The sequence below is a fragment of the Rhinichthys klamathensis genome, unplaced genomic scaffold, assembly GCF_029890125.1.
Source record: "Rhinichthys klamathensis goyatoka isolate OS25496 unplaced genomic scaffold, OSU_Roscu_1.1 h1tg000230l_1, whole genome shotgun sequence".
Lineage (NCBI taxonomy): Eukaryota > Metazoa > Chordata > Actinopteri > Cypriniformes > Leuciscidae > Rhinichthys > Rhinichthys klamathensis.
Genome location: NW_026606754.1, coordinates 2,209,257 through 2,231,275, shown reverse-complemented (window position 1 = coordinate 2,231,275; position 22,019 = coordinate 2,209,257). Strand labels below are relative to the sequence as shown.

At 36.8% G+C, this 22,019-nt stretch overlaps 1 protein-coding gene across 5 annotated transcripts in view; it reads left to right on the top strand.

Moving 5' to 3' along the window:
- Nucleotides 1-22,019, top strand: part of thoc2 (THO complex 2) — a 154,980-nt gene that overhangs the window by 30,074 nt on the left and 102,887 nt on the right. For all 5 annotated transcript variants that reach the window (XM_056265206.1, XM_056265204.1, XM_056265205.1 and 2 more), the window contains exons 7-11: nucleotides 4,938-5,071; nucleotides 7,729-7,889; nucleotides 8,996-9,088; nucleotides 12,680-12,835; nucleotides 20,702-20,874. In XM_056265206.1, coding sequence (XP_056121181.1) covers nucleotides 4,938-5,071; nucleotides 7,729-7,889; nucleotides 8,996-9,088; nucleotides 12,680-12,835; nucleotides 20,702-20,874 — 717 coding nt within the window. The remainder of the gene's footprint in view (nucleotides 1-4,937; nucleotides 5,072-7,728; nucleotides 7,890-8,995; nucleotides 9,089-12,679; nucleotides 12,836-20,701; nucleotides 20,875-22,019) is intronic.

The following is a 22,019-nucleotide window of genomic DNA, read 5'->3' as shown; positions in this document are numbered from 1 at the left end:
GTCACGATTCGACACGTATCACGAGACTGAACTCACGATATTATATTATTGCGATACTGTAAGACGTGATAAAAGGTTAACACAAAATGTACAGTTGATTAAAATGGTAAATTTGGTGTTACATTGTGTGTGTAAATGAATAGTCTTGGACTCGGTGCTGGAAACCCAAAGCACAGGACAATAGAGACACCAGAATAACAATAATCATGATTCTGAAGATGAAAATACTGGATTATTGTAGATGAATATGCTTGTGCTGTCACTGACTAGATATATTTAAAATAATATAAGCCACTTTTTACTGGTAACATCAGACATCTGGCATTATCAGGACAAACAATATTCCCTCATTATATTCAACATTATATATAGTAGTTTAATGTAGAACTGACACTAAAACTCTGAAAACTTGATTTTTTGAAATTTTCATTTTGTGTGAACTATACATGATACATATTGATGCGTTAGCCTCATAGCATAATTGCCTAAGTCATGTTTATTTGAAATATGTCTAAGGCACTTATGCTATGAGGCTAACGTTGTGATATATTGTGACACCCCTACTACATCCCTAATGTGTTGCCTAGCTAGATTAGCATTGAATGTCTCAAAGTAGTGTGTCTCTTGCCTATACCATCAGCAGGGCACTACTCTTTAATGTGCTGCCTACCGAGACAACATGGGCATTGCAGCCTCGATCCTCTCAAACTCAAGATTGCTTAGATTTCTTTGCATTTGTAAAAAATGATTTCTAAATAGGAAGCTTGTAAGGTTTTGAGAGATATTTGGATTTACAGGACATAGATATGAATTTGAGCCATATGTAGGGCCTGTGATTTCCACAAGACGGGAAATTTTGGCAAGTTTTGGATGAAGTCAAAAGTTGGGCTGTACTCCTAATCAAATCACTTTATGAACTAGTGTACGTGAATACTGAATCGCAAATAGTTTAAAATGTAAAGTCTGCACGTATGAATGAATCTCTAAAACCATCATCAGATGCACACAGAAGCTCAAAGGTCTTCATGAGACGTCAAAATAAATGTTCAGTAATTGTTTTTAATAACCCTACAAGTTTGATTTAACCATCAAAATATGAGGGTAGAACAAAACACTAAACTTGGTTAAGCTTTCAAGTTATTTATCTGACAAAATATTTAACAAAAAAGGGGTAAGCTACAGGTTTTATTTCACTATGCAAAAAAAAAAAAAAGCTGACAGCAAAAACTATACACTGACTGCAACATAATCAATTATTAATTTTTTTTTGGTTCTCTCTTGATTTTGAATGTGTTCATAAATTGTTTGTATGACAGCCTGGCTAAAAATTATGTCCACACAATTTGGCATGTTTCATTGCGTTATCATTAATACAACGAGAATAACGGCGCAATAAAATGGCGCAATATGCTTACTAAATCTTTAACAGATTGTTAAGAATATTTAGATAAAGGGTGAAGTTGTACATTTCCTTGGACTGGGCATCACTTTTGACCAATGCTGTATTTCTATTGTACAGTAGAATGTACCTCTCAAAGTCATTTTATAGAAGTCAGGGGAAGAAAAAATGTAATTTTTAGAGAGAAAAAAACCAACTTTTTATAGAGCTTTTATAAAAAAAAATGTTTGTTTAACTTTTAATAAATTGTTGTTAAAAATTGTTTTGTGATTTCAATTATTTGGACATGATTTTTGATGACTAAAATTGAATTTAACCATTAAATCAGAGTCCAGAAAAAATTAAACGAGAAAAAAAAGCCCAGAACCCCAGGAAAATTAAAATGGAAAAAACAGCTTTAAAAAAAATAAATAAAAAATTAAATAAAAAAGCATTTGGAAAAAAAAAATGAAATGGATTTGATGTAGTCCTACATATCTACTATAGAGTGTAACAGTCTGGATCTAGAAGTAAAAACCCATTCATTTTCTCCATAGGGGAATTGATTTTTAACAATAGCGCATAAACATTTAAAGACTGACATACTGTGAGGTACAGTAGTTAATCGATGGTTTTGATTACATCATCAGCCAGCACTTTCAACTTATTTTTGATGTAATCATGTTTACAGCAGAACTCCTGGTGTAGAAACTACATTACCCATGATTCTGATTTATGAGAAATCTCTACCAATCAGAGAGTTGAAACTAGTAAATCACACCAAACAGGCTCTTTAGAGCACGCCCACTCCCATGATGCACTGCGAATAGTACAAGAGTTAGTCTCCCTGTGCATGCAAAGTGAGATATTTCAAGCCTTTATTTGTTATAATTTTGATGTAATTAAATTTTAATTTGGATGATTATGTCTTAAAGCTATGAGAACTTTTTCACAATATTCTAATTTTGAATTTGGGGTTTTCATAAGCTGTAAGCCATAATTAATGTAATTGCATCATAATTATAACAAATAAAGGCTTGAAATATCTCACTTTGCATGTAATGAGTCTATAATACATTAGTTTCCCCTTTTAAGTTGAATTACTGAAATAAATGAACTTTTGCACGATATTCTAATTTTTCGAGTTTCACCTGTATGTACATAATCTACCGGTAAATTGTCATCAATATTTTTATATTTATCCATCATTTTTAATTCCATTATATCATTCGCAGTGCAGCATGGGACTGTAGTTTCCCCTAGAGTTTGGACAACCTCACATTAAAGCAACTTGAATAACTTCTTTAGTTCCTGATCATTTGCATCTGAAGCGCAGAGTTCGACCTCTGTTGAGTTCAGATGTCAGTCGAGCTTTTAGATTTAGTCACTGAAGTAGGGGTGTAACGGTACACAACAATCACGGTTCGGGTACGTTTTCGATTCAGCATAAAGTAAGAAATGCCAGAGAAATTTCCTATTTGTTAAAATAAAAAATATTTTTTAAATAAGTGTGAGTTTTCCTACATCTTGAAACTTTCAGGTTTATAAATGGGTGTCATCTTTGAAGGATGAACAATGTTTTGGTCATCACATTAAAAATAACATTTAAATATATGAAGAGTTCAGATGCAAAAGCCATTTGAAATTTTCTTCTAGAATGATCATTTTTATCAAGCTTGTATATTTAAGTTCAGTAATTTCACTCAAATGGCAATGAAGATTACCTATTAATTGTCATTTGAGTGAAATTACTGAACTTAAATATACAAGCTTGAAAATTTCAAATGGCACTTAGAGGCTTTTGCATCTGAACTCTTCATATATTTATTTATTTATATAATATTTGAGTTTTGAAGTGCTGGAAAAAGATGTGAAAGCATTTCACTATTCCAGCCAAACTGGTTACAGTGAGTGTTACTACATTAAATCCATGGTGAATGTTGCTGGTCTGTGGACGTAAAGTATTACTTGTTCATTCACGGCACAATATTTCTCCTGGTGTCCACGTCAGCGCTGTTTGATCTAATAGAGATCTACGGTTAATAACGGAGAAATGTGAATGCTTCTCACTAGATATCGCAGCGATGTTATTACTTCAGTGGCGAATTCAAATGTTTTCTTCACTGGATCTCTTAGCGCTGTGTAGTAACAGTGTCGCTTGATCGAGATCGGCTCACGCTGCACAGATGTTGCTGGTCCGAACTGATAAACGATCCGTGAAGCACAATATAATGAGTAGCGCAGTTTCATTACGCTTGCCATTAGGGGTGTCCATGGTTAACCGATTAACCGTTAAAAATTGCTTAACCGAGTGAAACATTTTGCTCGGTTAAGTGGCGTCAATGGCGTGCATTGAATTTAGTTGTAATACATTTTTACAATACAAATACAAAATCAATACAAAAGCACAGCGTGGGAGCACTTTAAAATCGAGAATGACGGGGCAAAATGCAAGTATTGCAATGCAGTGCTTAGATATACTTAAAGTACAACCTCGTTGTTGTACCATCTCAACAGCCAACACCCGGGCATCATTATGGTCTGGTGTGTTCACACCGAACGCGAATAGAGCGTCAAATAACGTTACGCGTCTATCGCGTCTAGCTTGAACATTCGCTCGAGTTCAAATTTTTCAACTTGCGCGGAAGACATTCGCGGCAAACGCGTCGCCCAATTCGCGTCATTCGCAACGCCCGGCGCGAATGATGCGTCTATTCGCGTCTTTGCATTGACTTTGTATGTAATCACTCGCGCATATAATTAAATTCGCGTTCGGTGTGAACACACCATAACTGCTCTGTCCTTACCACTGCGTTTTATTTCTATAAATTAATTTCGTTTCAAATGTGGTCCAACCAGTTATTTAAGGTGTTAAAAATGAACTACCCCTTAATCGTGTGTCTGTATCTCGGGGTTGCGGCGCGCACACTATGGTTAACCGAGTATTAACCGCTAAGGGCCTCGGTTAACGGTTAATGAAAAACTTGAAAACGTGCAGCCCTACTTGCCATTTGATGTTGCGCAACGTTGTGGTGATCGCGCCAGCGTGAATTTTGTCGGCAGGAAAAATGGTCCAAGGAATGTTCGGTTTGTATGCGTACCGAACCGGAAGCCTCGAACCGAAACAGTTCAATACGAATACATGTACCGTTACACCCCTAGTCACTGGGTATAAAACACTTTGAGCTCATATTGTTCTCTTTCAGACACTTTCTGCACATTCAGCATGTTGTTGTGAATGTCCCCAGCCTCATTCTGCTGTAAATGAAAGGCATAGGCTGAACTCCCCTGATGGTGATTAATTTCATGCCTCGGTGTAGGTCTTTCTAAATGAGTTTGCTCAAGATTGCGGTGCTCTCTGCCCTGAACGCCCTCGCTCTGCCCACAGCACACGCCGCTTCTTTGAGCGACGCATGTTGGGATGCAGTGATTGGTTTCATGTCGTCTTCCGAGGGCCCGTGACCACCAGACCTCAGCTCTGATGTGCTTCGTTATTTTGAGATGATTGCATGAAGTTATTGTTCCGTCACGGTGTAACCATCCCTCTTTCACTCTGTAGTTACAAACAGCAGAAGTTCAATTTGTTGCGTGAGGAGAATGAAGGTTACGCTAAGCTGATCACGGAGCTCGGACAGGATCTGACCGGGAGTCTCACCAGCCACGTCGTCCTGGAGAACATCAAGTCGTTAATAGGTATGGTACACACCGCATCACCTTTCCTGATCAGCCGTCAGATAAACATGATGATGATGATGATGATGAGGGCTGCACAATATATCTAAATAGGCTCTATGCACGAACGCTGCTGACGTATTTCCGGTATAATCTCAGCCAGTGTCTTTACCTCCGCATAGCGAAGTGTACTAGCGGCCAAACTTTAATAAAATTCATTTTCTCAGAAACGAGACACCGATTTCGCTAGTCGGATTTCACATGATATGAGAGATTACTCGCCCTCAAAGTTGTCGATGTAGCTGGAAATATATAATTTAATGCCCTTCTCTTTCTTACTCTTATGTGTGACCGCTAACTGCCTCACAATATTGTTAAAGGGGTGGTTGATTGATTTAATTTTTCTAACTTTAGTTAGTGTGTAATGTTGCTGTTTAGGCATAAACAACATCTGCAAAGTCACAACGCTCAAAGTTCAAAGCAAAGGGAGATATTTTCTTTTAAAGAAATGGCTTTTTAAGGACTACAACAAACGGCTGGTAGGAACTACACGACATTCCTCCCGGGTTAGTGACATCACTAACCCTAGAATTTACATAAACCCCGCCCCCAGAAACACGATTTATAGATTATCATGACAGAATAGATATAGCTACATATTCAGAAATGTCCTGTTGCATTCTACATGTTGTCACTTCTTCTTAAGTCTCTCCATCTTTGTCTGACTCCAGTTTGAACTTAAAAGACTACAAGTTTTTGAAATGTTCAGTGCGTGTGTGTGTGTGAGGTAAAAAGACACAAGCTGTTGTAGCTCCGCCCCCTGTGCCGGGAGCAGCAGCTCATTTGCATTTAAAGGGACAGGCACAGAAACGCTGCGTTTTTGCTCGCCCTCAAAAAGGGACAAATTTAACATGCTATGTAAAAATATCTGTGGGGTATTTTGAGCTAAAACTGAGGACATCAAAGACTTATTTTACATCTTGTGAAAAGGGCATTATACCACCCCTTTAACATCATTCACGTTAACCGCTGGAAGTTCTTGTAAACAGCGAGTGTAATTTGCCATTATCTCCACCTAATGCAAAAACGGCTTCCGACGCAGCACCGGATGTAGCTGGGCGGGCTGAGACAAAACACGGAAGCGATCGTGCATAGAGCCTATCTTTGAAATATCGCTAATCTATGTAATAATTGTGAATGTGCTAATTAGACTGGAGTGAGAGCATAGACGTCTTTCGAGCTGTTGTGATCTTTTTGGCGGTCTAATGATGCGTGACAGTCACTCAGATCGCTGTGAACCGATAGCCTTGTTCGGCTCACAGCACAACAAAAAATCATTAAATGGATACTTCACCCCTGGAAAGATGAATGTGTATTTAAAATGGGTCATTTATGTAGAAGAAATGTGAAATTATTTTTGAATTTGGAGCTTTTTAGACTGAGAAAAGCCAGAAAATGTATTTTTGGCTTATGTGGATGAAAGACAACAACTCCCAGAATGCACTTGCTTCGCTGCCTGGCCTCACGCCTAACGATAACAGAACGTTCCAATAGGAAAAAAAAGAACGTGGCCCCGCCCATGACACAATCTTCACAGCGAAAGCAAAATCCTGACACAAGAGCAAAAAATTGGATTGAGAGCAAAGAAAAGCGGTTTGAGAGAGACACTTTTTTTTGTTGAGAAAATGTTTTCACACTGATAGCAAAAAATATATATTTAAGATTTTTTTCAAAGTATTTTGAGAGAGATTTTTTTTCTTAAAAAAAAAAAAAAAAAAAAAATCAAATTTATATATTTTTATGTTCTATGAGAAAATACTTTCTCTCAACTTTTTTTAGTCTCAAATATTATTTTTTGCTATTGTTATGAGAACTTTTTCTCTCAAATATTATTTTTTCTCTCAGATCATTTATTTTCTCGCATGTAATAAAGACACATTTCGAGCTCCATAATCAATCTCATAACATTATTTATTGTAGTTGTAATCTTGCAGTGCGAATTATTTAATTTGATGGGTAACAGCCCTATAGTGTCTTATTATTATAACTGAATTTATTGATCAAATGTAAGAATTTGACATGAAAGATGATGAATACATTTAATAAGATAATACAATTTCTCTTTATATAAATAAATAACACCAATATAAAGATTTAAGTATGTAAAATCTGAAAATATTGCTTATGGTGTAAAAGGTGGTGTAAAATATATTGACACCACCAAAAAATCCCCCCTCCCGTACATGGTACTGTACATATTTGCTATGTACTGTACCTAATAGCCCTAATAACCTAATTTGTTTGCTTCATTATAAATAAAGAGAAAACAGTACAGTGTGTAGTTAGCAAGGTAATGAAGACTAGGTGTTTTAAACTGATTAGCACCAGTATTGGCAGATGTTGCAGTATCTGTATCGGACAGAAAGTGTTATTGACCCATCACTAATAAAAACACATGTAGTGTAACCCGTTAGGGTAGACGACAGATGAAACTCTGACTCTTGCCCCGGGTCACTGGGCCGTCTCTGCTGAGGCCTGATAATGACTGGGACTGCAGCCCAGAACTGAAGTTTTGATCCGTTGAGTGAGCTCAAACCAGCTGTCATAATTACAGCTGTTGTGTGTGTGTGTCATAACTGTCATTGAGATCATGAGGTGACGCAGTGGTGTGTCCTCAGGATGCTTCAACCTGGACCCGAACCGAGTGCTGGACATCATCTTAGAGGTGTACGAGTGTCGCTCGGACCACGATGAGTTCTTCATCCCCCTGATCAAGTCCTACATGTGCGAGCACCAGACCCTCTGCCACATGCTCGGCTTCAAGTTCAAGTTTCACCAGGTAGAGTCCCACACCAATGCAAACCCACACATTTCTCTTGCATTACAATTAAACACACAGTAGTGTTCATTTCGCTAACCAAAAGTAAGACGACAAAATGTTCGTCATTGACCTTTTTCCATGACTAGGATGAGACGATGACACCAAGGTCATTAAACGATAACTGACTATATTAACATGCTATATTATGTTAATAATCTCTCGACTATATTTGCGATTGTTGAAATGCAATACAATACACAATGTGTGACAATACAGTCTTTTATGCTGTAATTGGGACATATTGGAATTACTATTATGAATATTATGTTTTATTTTTTACAAGTTTCTTGTTTGGCCTGTTTTCATAATGTAGAGCCTGTAATAAATCAGGAAACTAGATTAGGTAAAATGAACCATGCATATGAGTTGACATTCTCTTCTTTTGAGCTTTTTAGGTGAAAGAGTGCAGATAACCAATACATAATCATAAATGCCTTGTCAGATGCAGTTTCTCTGCAGTGTAAAGATGGCTTAAAAAAAAAAAAAAAAAAAAAAAAAAAATATATATATATATATATATATATTTTTTTTTTTTTTTTTTTTTTTGTAGCAGTCTACAGTAGACCAAAAACACAACACAGATATAATTAATGAAGTAATTATAAAAATTGCCTTTACAAGCTTTAAAAGCCCCTTAATGGGAAAAATAATTTCTGACCCTGGTTTGGCTCTCATATATGCATTTACATTTTTAGTCAGTAAGTTAGGCACATTACTGGGTTTTAAAGCACAGCCAGTGTTGAGATATTTCTGAGATTTTTCCCCAGTCGTTGTGTCTGAGTGTTCGTCATTGCAGTGCAGGATATATCAGTTGGCATGGCAACTATTCTAATAACTCTCCCTTTAGTTTTAATTCATATCATTGTGCTGTAATATTCACTGATTCATACAAGATGACTGCTTCGTCAAGTATGATTTTCTGACTGAACTTTTATTAAAATGTACAGAAGTAGATAAACTTGAGCATTATTTTGCACACCTGTATTTGTCCGCCCTGCTCCTAAAAGAGATCCCTGTCTGTAGTCATGTTGATCTGGCTTGTGTGTGTGTGTGTGTGTCCACAGGAGCCGAATGGAGAAACGCCATCATCTCTATACCACATCGCTGCGGCTCTTCTTCAACACAACCTCATCGCTCTTGAAGACCTCTACGCTCATGTGAGTGGAACAATCATGCCGTACATCAGCTTAAAAACTACTGAAACTATACAAATGTGACCATACTAGACTTTTGGTAAGGTTTGTAATTGTAGACCAACGGCCACATACACACTGCAATGTTTCAGGAGTGACAACTGCATTTAAATGCATTTCCGTGTACGAGTCGCTTCATGTTTTTCCCCTAATCTGTGCTCTTGGGAGAAAGATGTCATGAACTTTTTTCATACTGTACGATAGCCGCATCTTCTTTTTCTGTCTTAATGGGATTCAAAATTGTCCTTTTGAAGAGAACAGGCAGCAAATGCCATCCTTTTAGGTAGTTTAAACACATAATTCTGCTTATTAGAATTACAGATGCACTTTGACTCTATTTACACATGGTATTATAATGTGGACAAGATTGAATATTTGATGGTGGGACCTACAAGTATCTGGAGCATCACGCTCATAATAGAGCAGCTTACAACATAGTGCCAGCTTGACGTCATGCTTGAGTTAATGCCATTTAGATATTCACATTTCATATCCAGAGAGAGAAATACAGTTGCAAAATCTGCAACAGAAATACACAATATGGTGGCTCGCTTTAACCCTCTGGGGTCTAAGGTGTTTTTGGGGTCCTTGAGATGTTTTGACATGCCCTGACATTTGTGCTTTTTTCAGTTGCTTATAAACATATCAATGGCACAGGTGAAATTACACTCTATTTAGCACAAACATGGCTACCATAATATGTGAGCAACATGTATGTTCATGTTTGTATCTTTGAGAGAATATTGTTTATGCATGGTTATTGAAAAAAAAATTAAGTTTCTGAAATAAGGCCACAAAACACAGACTAAATATTTGTCAAAAATACTTTTGACTGATGGATCTAGTCACCTAGAGCTTTCTTCAAAATGATCTGAAAATCATCCTGCCTAATCATTCACATAAAACAATACACTGATTTAAATTTTGTAAGACACTTTTTGTTTGGAAAGGCAATATGCGTGGGGGCGTGAATCACACCTAAGACAATGACCTGCATAATAACCCCATCGCACAGGTGTGTCACAAGAAAGAATGCGAGGACAATATATATATATATATATCTCCAAATATAAATGAAAGTCAAAAGCAGTCAAAAGTTTTTAGTACATAGTCATAGTTGGAAACAAATCCTGTTCAAATAGGCCATATGGGCCATTCTACAGAATTGGTTCAAAGTTAGAGTTGGAAACATCTTGGGAAAAAAAATGTCTTTTCCCCCCAAAAAAAATATACATGCAAATTGTATAATATCCAAGGTAAACATTGCTAGTAATTGTGCAGTTAATTCTCATACTGTACTTTCAGAAAGTTTTGGAGTATATCCTCTCCCCAAATGTGTCACTAATAAAAAACAATAATAAATAATTTAATGAGAAGACTTATATTGGGTATATCTACCTTGTAAAAATATTTTTTGCTATTTTATTAAAAAGTGTTCATGTAAATCAACAACAATTACAATTCTAACAATATTTCAAGTGTAATCTTTCTTTTTTAAAAGTATAGGCTACATGTTATCATACATATTTCAAAGTTAAGGATTCATTAGTTTGAATATAGCCTACATTGGAACAAACACTATAATAACATCTTGAGTTTATTTTTGACAAAACATACTATATATTTAACATATGAGCAGAAACTGGCTAACAAAAGCTTATTTGTCTATTTTACAGTAAAAACTTTATTATCTATCCAAAACTAGTCAACGAAATGTTGTCTTTCATATTTCGTTTGTAACATAGTAAACAACAGTGCGCATCTGTGCCGTTCATTAGTTCACACACAGAAACGCGATTCATATTTAGTTTTTTGCGGTTTACAGGCACTATTCCTTATCGCGATTAGAACAAAGCACTTAAGAATAAATAACTTACTATTCGCAATCCTCAACTGGATCCGTTGCTCCTCGAAGTGAAACCAGCACTTCTGAGGTAAATTTCCCTGGATTATTCCTCACAGCCTCGCAAGACGACATAGTACATTAATCTGATTAAACTTGGTGTGTTTTATCGAGTTGATGTGGGCGTTCACAGGTTTGCATGTTTCGCCTCAGATCATTTGCGTTTGAATAGCGCGCGCTCTCTGTGGGCGTGGTCACATTAACAGATAATGAGCTGAAATGAGAACGACTGACACCTCTCTCTTTTTACATAGATTACATAAACAGAGAATATTTGTTTTAGTTTTGAATAAGACCATTTAAAAGTGAAGGGTTTGGTTCCAAAACGCAATAAACGCCATTTAAAAAAAAAAAAAAAAGTTTCTGCAAAAATCAGTATTGTATCTGGTTGGTATTGAAAAGTCAATGTTTAATTTTAAGTAAAATGTGAAATCTGCCATGTTATTCTGTCATGTTTTCTCCCTTTCTTTTCAAACCGCGACAAACGCCAGTCTCCCTTCTCTGCAGAATGCGATATATCCGCTCTCAGCCAATCACAACGCACCATTCCACCCAATGTAAAGAGCAACGGCAGCGCCTTAAATACACCCGGCTTCCTAGTTTTTCTTATCTATTTTGTACTTTTCGATCAACAAACAAACAAAAAAATGAATAATTTTGACGGCATTGATGAACCTGTGGTTGTTTCTGCGGTGGGTAAGACCCGTAAGGCATCGAAATGGAATCATTTACGTTAGGAGATTAAGAAGATGAGGCACTCGGGAGGAGGAAAAATGTTTTCAATCTTCTCTACAGTTCTTAATAAAAATATTATACTAATAAACTTACGTTGTTGTGTATTTTCAACAGTTTCAATATGAAAAAAAAAAAACTTTTATATTGATTCAATGGATTAATTGCATTAAAAAAAAAAATAATAAAAAAAAAGATTTATTGCATTTTGGGGAAAAAATAATCAGTTTTTATAATCTTTGAAAATCAAAACCTGGATTTACATTTTTTTTGTTATTATGACCTACAAATGCTATGTGAAAGTTTGAAACAGAAAATAGTGGTTTTCATCTTTCCACTTTCTTGGTAAAGAAAACACATTTTTACTCAAATTAATCTAAATGGATTTATTGCGTTTTGGAACCAAACTCTTCAAGTACACTTAAATGATTATAAAGATATACCGCTCATACCTGGGTGAATAGTATTCGCTAAGTTTTAAGTTTATAGACGTGCAAAAAAAAAAAGTTCACGGAGAGCCAGAAAGCACACCCTGTTTATTTTCTTTATTTTACAAAAGCACAATGTTCTATTTCGATTGTAAGTGGACACATAAAAAAGTAGACATTTAACAGTTTATTTTTTCATATTTCTTAAGTCTGTATGACCAAAAATTTATTTTAAGTCTGTTTTGCTGCTATGTGAAAAAAATCGAGCAAAACTCGCCGGCGCGTTTGCCGAACCCAGAGGGTTAATACCACGGTTAAATCATGGGAGAATATTAATTAAGCCACACATGACAGATGTAATATCAGCCCTGGACAAACTGAGCTTGTGTTCTTGGAAACATGATGGTGCAATCCGAGATTTGTGTTCAATAGTGACCCTATCTGATGCCGTTTGATGTTAACACTGAGAAACACTCGTGTCTCTTCACGCAGCTCCTCCCACTGGACTCCAACATCGTGGAAGAGCACAAGCGGGAGAACCTGGAGGCCAAGCAGATCGCCCGCAAACTCACCATGGTGGTCGTGCCCTCCGAAAAGAGCGAGGACAAGGAGAAGGAAAAGGAGAAGGAAGAGGAGAAGAATGAGAAGGTAACTTATCTTTGCTGTAGTTTAAGTTAAACTGAAGCGTGTCACTCCTGCACCACTATTGGATATGTGGAAATCACGGTTTAGTGTTGCTATTAAAGGAATAGTAAACCACCCCAAAAAAAAAGGTCATTGTTCGCTCATGTCATTCCAAAGCCATACTGAAGAAATCAAGTGCTTGAACGTTATTATTAGGTGTTCAAGCACGAAGTGCTGAAAACCTATTGTATTTGTACTGATTTTTATTATTATTATTATTATTATTATTATTATTATTCTTCTGCCGTAAAACGCATCGTGCAGAACAAACCGTAAGTGCTGGAGCTCTGAAACTTTGTCAGATGGTAGTACAAAAATCGAGGAGAGCCTCAGAAAGTATGACCCCGATTGGCCTATAGGTGGCGCTACAGCAATCAATTGCGCGAAACTGCTCATAACTCCTAAACCGTATGTCGTAGACTCAAGTGTCTTATATCATTGGAAAGCTGGAGGCCTGAAGAACAAAACGTATATCTCCGATTTCATTTCCGGTATGCAAATTTTTCCGCCATTTTGAATTTTGTCAAAAACCTACTTTTGCGAACTAGTCCCTGGTTTTTTGCCCGATCAAAACCAGACAAATGCATACATGTTCTCTGGAGTCTGAATATCAATATTCATTGAAAAAAAGTTGAATTTTCGATTCACGGTCGCTAGGGGGAGTAAAATGATCGTTGTGGGAGGAGCCTATTTTACTAAAATGGCTATAACTCGAGAAAGAAATGAGATATCTTCACCAAACTTGGAACACATGTGTATGAGTTCAATCTGAGGTCACAGTAAAAAAATTGCGTCGACCTAACACTAGGTGGCGCTATAACACACAAAAAACCTAAATGGGGCTATGACAACCTGACCGTTAGTCCGATTGACTTGAAAATTGGTATGCAGTGTCTTGGTCCAAGGTGCCATGTATGTGTATGAGGAAATTGGCGTAACTAAAAAAACATGGCCGCCATCGGCCAATGAATTTGAGCACCTATTAGACGAGGTTAACGGAGGCCAATCGGAACGAAACTCGATGGGCATGTTCGACTCATGGCCAAAGAGGTCTGTAAGAGTTTTGAAAGAAATTGGCCACTAGTTGGCGCTAACGAGTTTTACGGCTCTGTAATCACGTGGTGTTGCACACATCCCCAAAATATGCATATCATTTGATACATCTCCTCAGGTTGAACAACTTTGCCTCTAGAACCATTGCTGTCAATCAAATCGTTCATTAAATATTCACGAATATGTTAAAAACCTACTTTTGCGAACTAGTCCCTGGATTTTCGCCCGATCGGAACCAGACCAGTCTAGGACAATTCTCTGGACTCTCTAGATCAATAATCATTGAAAAAAAGTTGAACTTTTGCATTTTTCGTATGGCTATAACAGGGTCATTTAGAAAAGGGGTGTGTCAAATACACACAAAAGCCTATAAATCATAAATAAAAACTCAGTACTAAACAAAAATTGGTGAGCATATGTGTCATAACATGGTGAAGAAGCATGCACAGTTTCATGGAGATCGGACCATAGTTGGCGCTAAAACTGTCAAAAAGCTTTAAAACCATACATTTCCTATGGTAAATTGCCTGTATTGGCTGTAAATGCTGATCTCTTAAATGAATGCTCAGATCTTCTTTAAAAACGGTCAAGAACATGTGTAATATCACTCTGTACGGCATTGAAAAATTTCAGACAAATCAGACAAAATTTGCCTCTATAATTAATTGTCACAGGAAGCCTCAAAACGAAAGTAAAACATTGGGCCACGCCCCCCAAGTACAAATTCACTCATAACTCGAAAACGGAAAGTCTCTGCGCGCTCAAATTTTGATGGTAAGGTCCTCTCGGGGATCTTGATCCAAATCTATCGTCGCGGGGCTCGGGAGCGCCCCCCCCCCCCCCCCGCGGATCGCTAATCTGTGAGAACCCCAACTTGAAACGGCTGTAACTCTTGATCCACACCATCTAGATCCTTGTGGAAGAGCTTGTTGGAAAGGGCTCGTCCTCATCTAGCTTCGATTTGAGTTTGGTGCGATTTGGCCTGGGCATTCCCGAGATATAAGCCCACAAAGATATGCATTTAAACGGACATTACTCCCGCCCCCAATCACCCAGCAACACCGGGATGGTCTTGATCAACAGAGCTCCTCTAACCCTATCTAAGTTCTGAGTTTCAGATTTTTTCACTTTCTCGTTCCCGAGATATAAGTAAAAAAAAAAAAACGAATTTCCTGTCATTCATTTCAACCGTTTATGTAGGCTGTAAAACCGCTGTTGTCCACTAGAGGGAGCAACAGCATTAGATATTTTTAATCTTTTTTAACCAGTTTTCAGCAATGGCTAACAAACAAATGCTTATAATATAATATTAAATAATGATTTATTAGAAAGTTTAATATTTTTACATCACAAATAAATATCTGAAATGCTTAAGGACCACAAAAAGAGATTTTCACAATATCATAACCCACAATTGTGTGTGTGTGTGTGTTTGTGTGTGTGTGTAAGCATGCATAATGGTATTCACATTGAAAGACTGGTTTGCTTTAGTGCACAATACTGATTAAACCAAGTAGTTCAAAATAAAAGTGGTACTATAGCAATAAGTGGTCTTCTACTACCCTCTGCTGGACATTATACTTATTAATAGTCTTTTCACATGTGCTTTTGCATTCATATATTCAGACACTAAAAAATAACCTTATGTGACAATTACTATAATAACACAATCATATTTTGTCTTTCAATTCACTTTACTGTTCTGAAACTTCACATAATTGCTAACAACGTGGTAAATCATAGTAAATCATGCTACAATCCTGCTGAATCATTCTAGAATGTGGTATATCATGATAAATTATTGTGTAACATTCGGTCACAACAAGGTAACATCAAGGTAAACTAAGACAAACCATGGTAAACTGAATATTGTAGTGCATTGAGAAATATGAATCCTGAAGGACAATTGCAGTAAACATTTCTTTTTTCCATCACATAGTTCAAATATCTGTATCTACAACAGAATGTGTGTGTGTAGTCCTAGGTTTCTGAATAAATGCTGAATAATCTGATTAATAGCTTGCAAAGACATTAAATGCTTATAGACCATTAAAATATATTTATATAATGACTTTGTGTGTGTGTGTGTGTGTGTGTGTGTGTGTGTGTGTGTGTGTGTGTGTGTGTGTGATCAAATGTCTACATATGAGTGCAAAAGCACCTGTGAAAACACTTTATTAATAAGTAGAATGGCCAGCAGAGGGCAGTAGAAGACCACTTATTGGCTCACTCTCATTTTGACACACTTGATTTTCAACAGTAAATCAAAGCACTAAAGCAAACCAGTTTTTCCATGTTAACTATTATAACACAATCATTTTTTGTCAGAGTGTATCACTTCATTTTTATTGGCCCTTCACATCAATGCAGCAATGTGGTAAATCATGGTAAATCACGATAGAAACATGGTAAATCATAGTAAAAACTACTATTACATGGTGGATCATGGCAAATCATGCTAGCAATGTGATGAATCATGGTAAATCATGCTACAATCCTGGTAAATCATTCTAGAATGTGGTATATCATGGTAAATCATCCTATAACATGGTAAATCATGGTAAACTGTGGTAAATCATGCTAGATTCATGGTAAATCATACTGGAACATTGTAGATCATGAAAAATCACACTAAATTTGGTATATCATGGTAAATCATGCTAAAACATGGTCTATTCCATCTATGATGTCAATGTTTAAATGCTTGCTACATAAAACTTAATGTCTTTTGATGTTTTTGTGCTTAACGGCCTTAAAGGCCTTAACTGCTTGAACACCGCTAAATGCTGCTAGCAGCTTTAATTGTTGTTGTTTTTTTTTTTTTTTTTTTTTGTTAGTAATAACTAACAGTGTGAACTGACGAAAAAATCCAAGATAATGCAAAGAAACAGTTAGCAATATTAACTTATCACATTTATTCATGAAATAAAAAGTAAGCACTGTCAGGACAGATCATAAAACAAAGTGCTTACAACGGTTTTATATTTAAAAATCTGTGAATTTGTGTCAAATCTGTGACTGATTTGAAAAGTAATAAATTTAACAACAAAGTAGCACATAGAAACATAGCAGGACTATTATTTTGCATTTACAATCATTTGACATACACTATTAGATTTTCTTCTGTCCATTGCTAATGATTATCACTGTCAATAAATTCAATCCTAATGCATTTCTTATTGACATTGTGTTTATACTTTGTCGATTTCAACTGGCTCCCAGAAATGAACTGGCTGTCCCAAATTGACAGAAGATTAGTTTGTTGACACTAGACCACAGACGAGTTTTTTTTTTTTAGCATTTAATGGTATAAATCCATGTAAATGTCAGCGTTATATAATGTCTTTGCTCTGCTGATCAGGTGCTTGATCACAGCAGATACTCGTGCTCTCAGGGACGCTCCGTCTGACAGGCTGAGTCACTAAACGCACTTCCAGACGCAGAGATAAGCTGCAATTTAGTCATGCTGTGTACTAAGTTAATGCTTTAAATTAAATCTAGACTGTGTAATGACAGGTGATGCATACAGAATGTATGCAGATCTTTAAAATGCTGTGCGATAGACATTAAAAACGTTCGGATCATTATTCAGAAGTACCGTATTTTCCGCACTATAAGGTGCACTTAAAAGCCTTTAATTTTCTCAAAAAACGACAGTGCGCCTTATAATCCGGAGCGCCTTATATATGGATGGTGAACACACGTTCACCAAGACGGGGAGACAGCGCCGGGCGACTTACGCCACTATCTGCCAATGTATCGTGGATGCCTGGGCTGATATATCAGTCTCAACTGTGATCCGAGCTTTCAGGAAGGCAGGAATAATCTCTTTATTCAGCCAGCTCACATACCCGTATTTACTTCCTGTTTTCGGCCGAAGTCCACAGTAGTTGATTGTCGAGTTCGCGCGATCAAACCTCCTCCATGTGTTCAACATCTGATCTGGATGAACTATCCATTTGAGCTGATATTCTCAGAACAGCACCGTCATCGGCTGACAGTCTGAGTCTCCACTGTTGCTGAGTTACCAATGATCGCGCGCGCACTCGACAATCGCCTACTGTGGACTTCGACCGAAAACAGGAAGAAAATACGGGTATGTGAGCTGGCTGAATAAACATCATTTTTATTCATATCTTTCACATTTACTGGAGTCAGATTCACCGTGTTCACTCACATGGCTGTGCACTTGTAATGACACATTAAGGTTGTTAAGAGGCTAAAAGCAGGTTTAAAACTTTTCCCGTTTAAGTCAACAGGGTGCAAATTTTAAAAAGAGGATAACACAGTGTAGGCAACACCGGTTTTTGTGGTTGTTATCTGTACTGACAGCTCTCCAAATTTACAAAAAATGAGCTCAATGTTAAAATTGACCGGAGTTTTCCTTTAACGTTTGAACAACGTTACCATGGGAGTGAACGGAGTTGTCAGAACGCTTAATAAAGTTTGACTTTATCTGACTGTTTTGTTGACATTTGTTGACATCTAGTGGATGCATAACGCAAACCCAGTCAAACGTTTGACTGCAGTATCTTATGCGCCTTATAATCCGGTGCGCCCTATATATGAAAAATGTTCTAAAATAGGTCATTCATTGAAGGTGCGCCTTATAATCCGGTGCGCCTTATAATCCGGTGCGCTGTATAGTGCGGAAAATACGGTACATAGGGCTGCTCGATTATGGGAACAATCATAATCATGATTATTTTGCTCAATATTGAAATCACGATTATTTAACTCGATCATTGGTGGGTGATATAATCTTATTTCATGATGTGAGTCATTTTAAATGTCAATATTATCAATAATTCAGCAAAAACTAATGCTAGGTTAATTAATTTAAGTAAAAATCCTTAAAACCGTTACAGAAGTGATAAAATAAAATAAAATTCTGTATCAAAATTTATAGGCAAGACGAGTAGTTTGTTTAGGCATGGTTTGTAGGGAATTACACACTTGCGCACATATATTTAAACGCACATAACTATAGAATCAACTCTTAATGCGCATGTGAACGCCATCAGCGTTAATCACAGGTTCAGTTTAAAGTCTGTTTAGAGAGAACGGTGTCGTCTTAGCGGCCCCTAATTTAATAACTAATGATCATTTCACCGGAAGTGAATCAATCAAAACTAACTTTAGCTGGAAAATAACATTATTCAATAACCGCTATAAAACCAAACCAATCTCTGTTACCTTAAATTATATTAAGTTTATCTCTGTAAAGCTGCTTTGAAACAATCTACATTGTTAAAAGCGCTATATAAATGAGGATGACTTGACTTGACTAGAAGAGAAGTTAACACCCAGCAATACAATAAAAACTAAGAAACTAAATTACAAACAAACTGACAAAAATACAACAAAACAAAAATACTAAATGGTGCTTTGTTTTTCAGGAAGATGTACTAACAGTGGTGTTCAGATCAGTAACAGCCTACAACAGAACTTGAATAAAGTAATCAAATCTAAATCTGAAATACATTAAATATAAACTAATCCTTATTAAAACTACAGTTTAGTCATTCAAGAGCAGCGAGTGATTATATCTCTGTCATTTGTTTGATTAACATGACAGACTGCAGCAGGTTTATTAGGCTTCTGTCACTTTAAGAGCTTCACAGATCCAATATTCTGATACACACACGCTCTTTCTCAGTGTTTACATTCACTTAAGACTTAACCAACTGTGTGTACAGGGATAATCACCAAACCGGCTTTTTACAACTCACTTATTTGGCTGATTTGGATGTTAAGTTTGGGCTTCCAGGGAGGAACGGAAGTGCACCAGGAAAGGAAAGTGCGCGCGACCAAATGCGGCATAAGCACAATAATCATTTCTTATATATATTAGTTTGTCTATTGCTACAATTAAAATAATGTTTTATGGAATTTGCTTATTTGGGAGATCTGACCAAATCTGTAACGTGTATGCATTTTATTTTATTTAACTTTTGCTTTGGTTTTGAACTTGGTATTGAGAAATATAATAGCCATCAATATCTGGTATATTCATGGAAAAGTTATTTCTAAATATTACAACAAAGTTATTTTATTTCAACAGAGCAAGAATATTGTGTTTTCCATGATATGACCCCTTGATTCCTGCTCAAGGATAATTTAGAGGATGCTTTATTATTGATTGACATTTAAAAGTTATCCTTTCATATTGATAATGAAGATGTTAAACCAGGTCTGGATGATTAATCAAATAATGAAGCGAATTTAATGTATTTTTTTTTATTTAAATTTTTTTTTACAAATAGTATTAGAGCATCTCCTTTTCTCTAACACGTGTAACATCGAATAAAACAGATTCAACCGTTTCCGATTTCAAGAATGTAAAATTAAAGTGAAATCAGAACAATTTGCGTGAAAAACCTGTCAGTGATGTCACTAATGAGAAAAAAGTTATCCAAAAAGTGGATAACACAAGACATTCAAAGCATGTTTATATTAAAGTTTATTATAGTTTCATGTGGTCTTGTGCTTTAAATAAAATATGAATAAAAAACAAAATTCACAAATTATCAAAGCATTGTTAGTGGCAGCCTAGTTTAAACGTTTGTCCCCTTCCAACTGAACATGTGAAACCCAGGTTTTGCAGTAATTGTTGTGGAGAATTAGACTCTGCATTAGTGTGACTTGTGTGCTGTAAGGAACAACACAGATGTGTGTGTCTCTGAAGATAAGAATCCCTCAGCCTCCTGGCAGAAGAGCATGTAATGATGTGTGTGTGTCCTGCGCGCCTCTAATGTGTTGCCCCTCTCGTGTCAGCCTCCTGATAACCAGAAGCTGGGTCTGCTGGAGGCTCTGCTGAGGATCGGGGACTGGCAGCACGCTCACAGCATCATGGATCAGATGCCAGCCTTCTACGCCACCTCCCACAGGGCCATCGCCATCGCTCTGTGCCGACTGCTCCACCTGACCGTGGAGCCGCTCTACCGCAGGTACACACACACACACACACACACACGTGTCCACTCTCCCGGGCCTGGAACAGCACTCGTGTACAGTCATCACTCAATCATTCAGACTGCCATCACAGATCCAAAAATGTTTTTTTTGCTTATGTTCAATTCTAAAGGAACTGGGAACCGTTACTGTGATTTTTAAGAATTTATAAAAATTTTCCCCCAAATTCCAGATTTTCCATTTTTAATTTTTCTGGTTTCTGTTTTAAAGGTGCATTGTGTAATAATTAGGAGGATCTGTTGACAGAAATGCAATATCATATACATAACTGTTTTCACTGGTGTATAAAGACCTTACATAATGAACCGTTATGTTTTTATTACCTTAGAATAAGCATTTCTTTCTACACACACCACGGGTCTCCTTACATTGAAATGCGCCGACATGTTTCTACAGTGGCCCTAAACGTGTCACGCCTCACAGCGATCGGGACATACTCAGGGCTTAAAGTTGTTCTGCACCGTGCCGGATCTCCGGCGTGCGGCCGTGAGGAAATAATGATTATTTTCGCATGCGATTCATTTTTGTCCAGCTTTAACGTGTTAAAATATTTAAGCAATTAACGCAGCATCCGTTCTTTCTGTCATCCTTTAGCTAGGGTTATGATATTGCTCTTATTCACGCAAATGCTTTAAACCACTCATGCGCGACAAGACAAAAGAGATCGCGCTGTCAGTGAATGTCCTCCTGACACACACACACACACACACACACACACAGAAAGACGCGCGCCAGTATCGAGTTCTCTTTCGCGCTTGAACGAACAATAACACACACATTTATGCCAAAATGTCAGTTTTGTCGAGTATTCTCACAAGAACAGTCTTAAAGGAGTTAAATAAAATCTTAAATGGAAGTAAATAGTGAGAGAATGAGATGCGTGAGATCCTGTCAGCAGCGGCAGATCTTAAAGTGACAGGAGCCATTAATTCTGTCTGCCAGTAAAGTTAACCTAAAGAACAGAGAAAATTACTCACTGCTCTTGACTAAAGAACGCTTGTAGCTTTGATAAGGATTAATCTATATTTCATTTATAATTTATGCAGTGCGGACTGTTTTAAAACCTTATTCAATTTCTGTATGGTACAGGTAAATGACATTTAATATGGGTTTAAGTGAG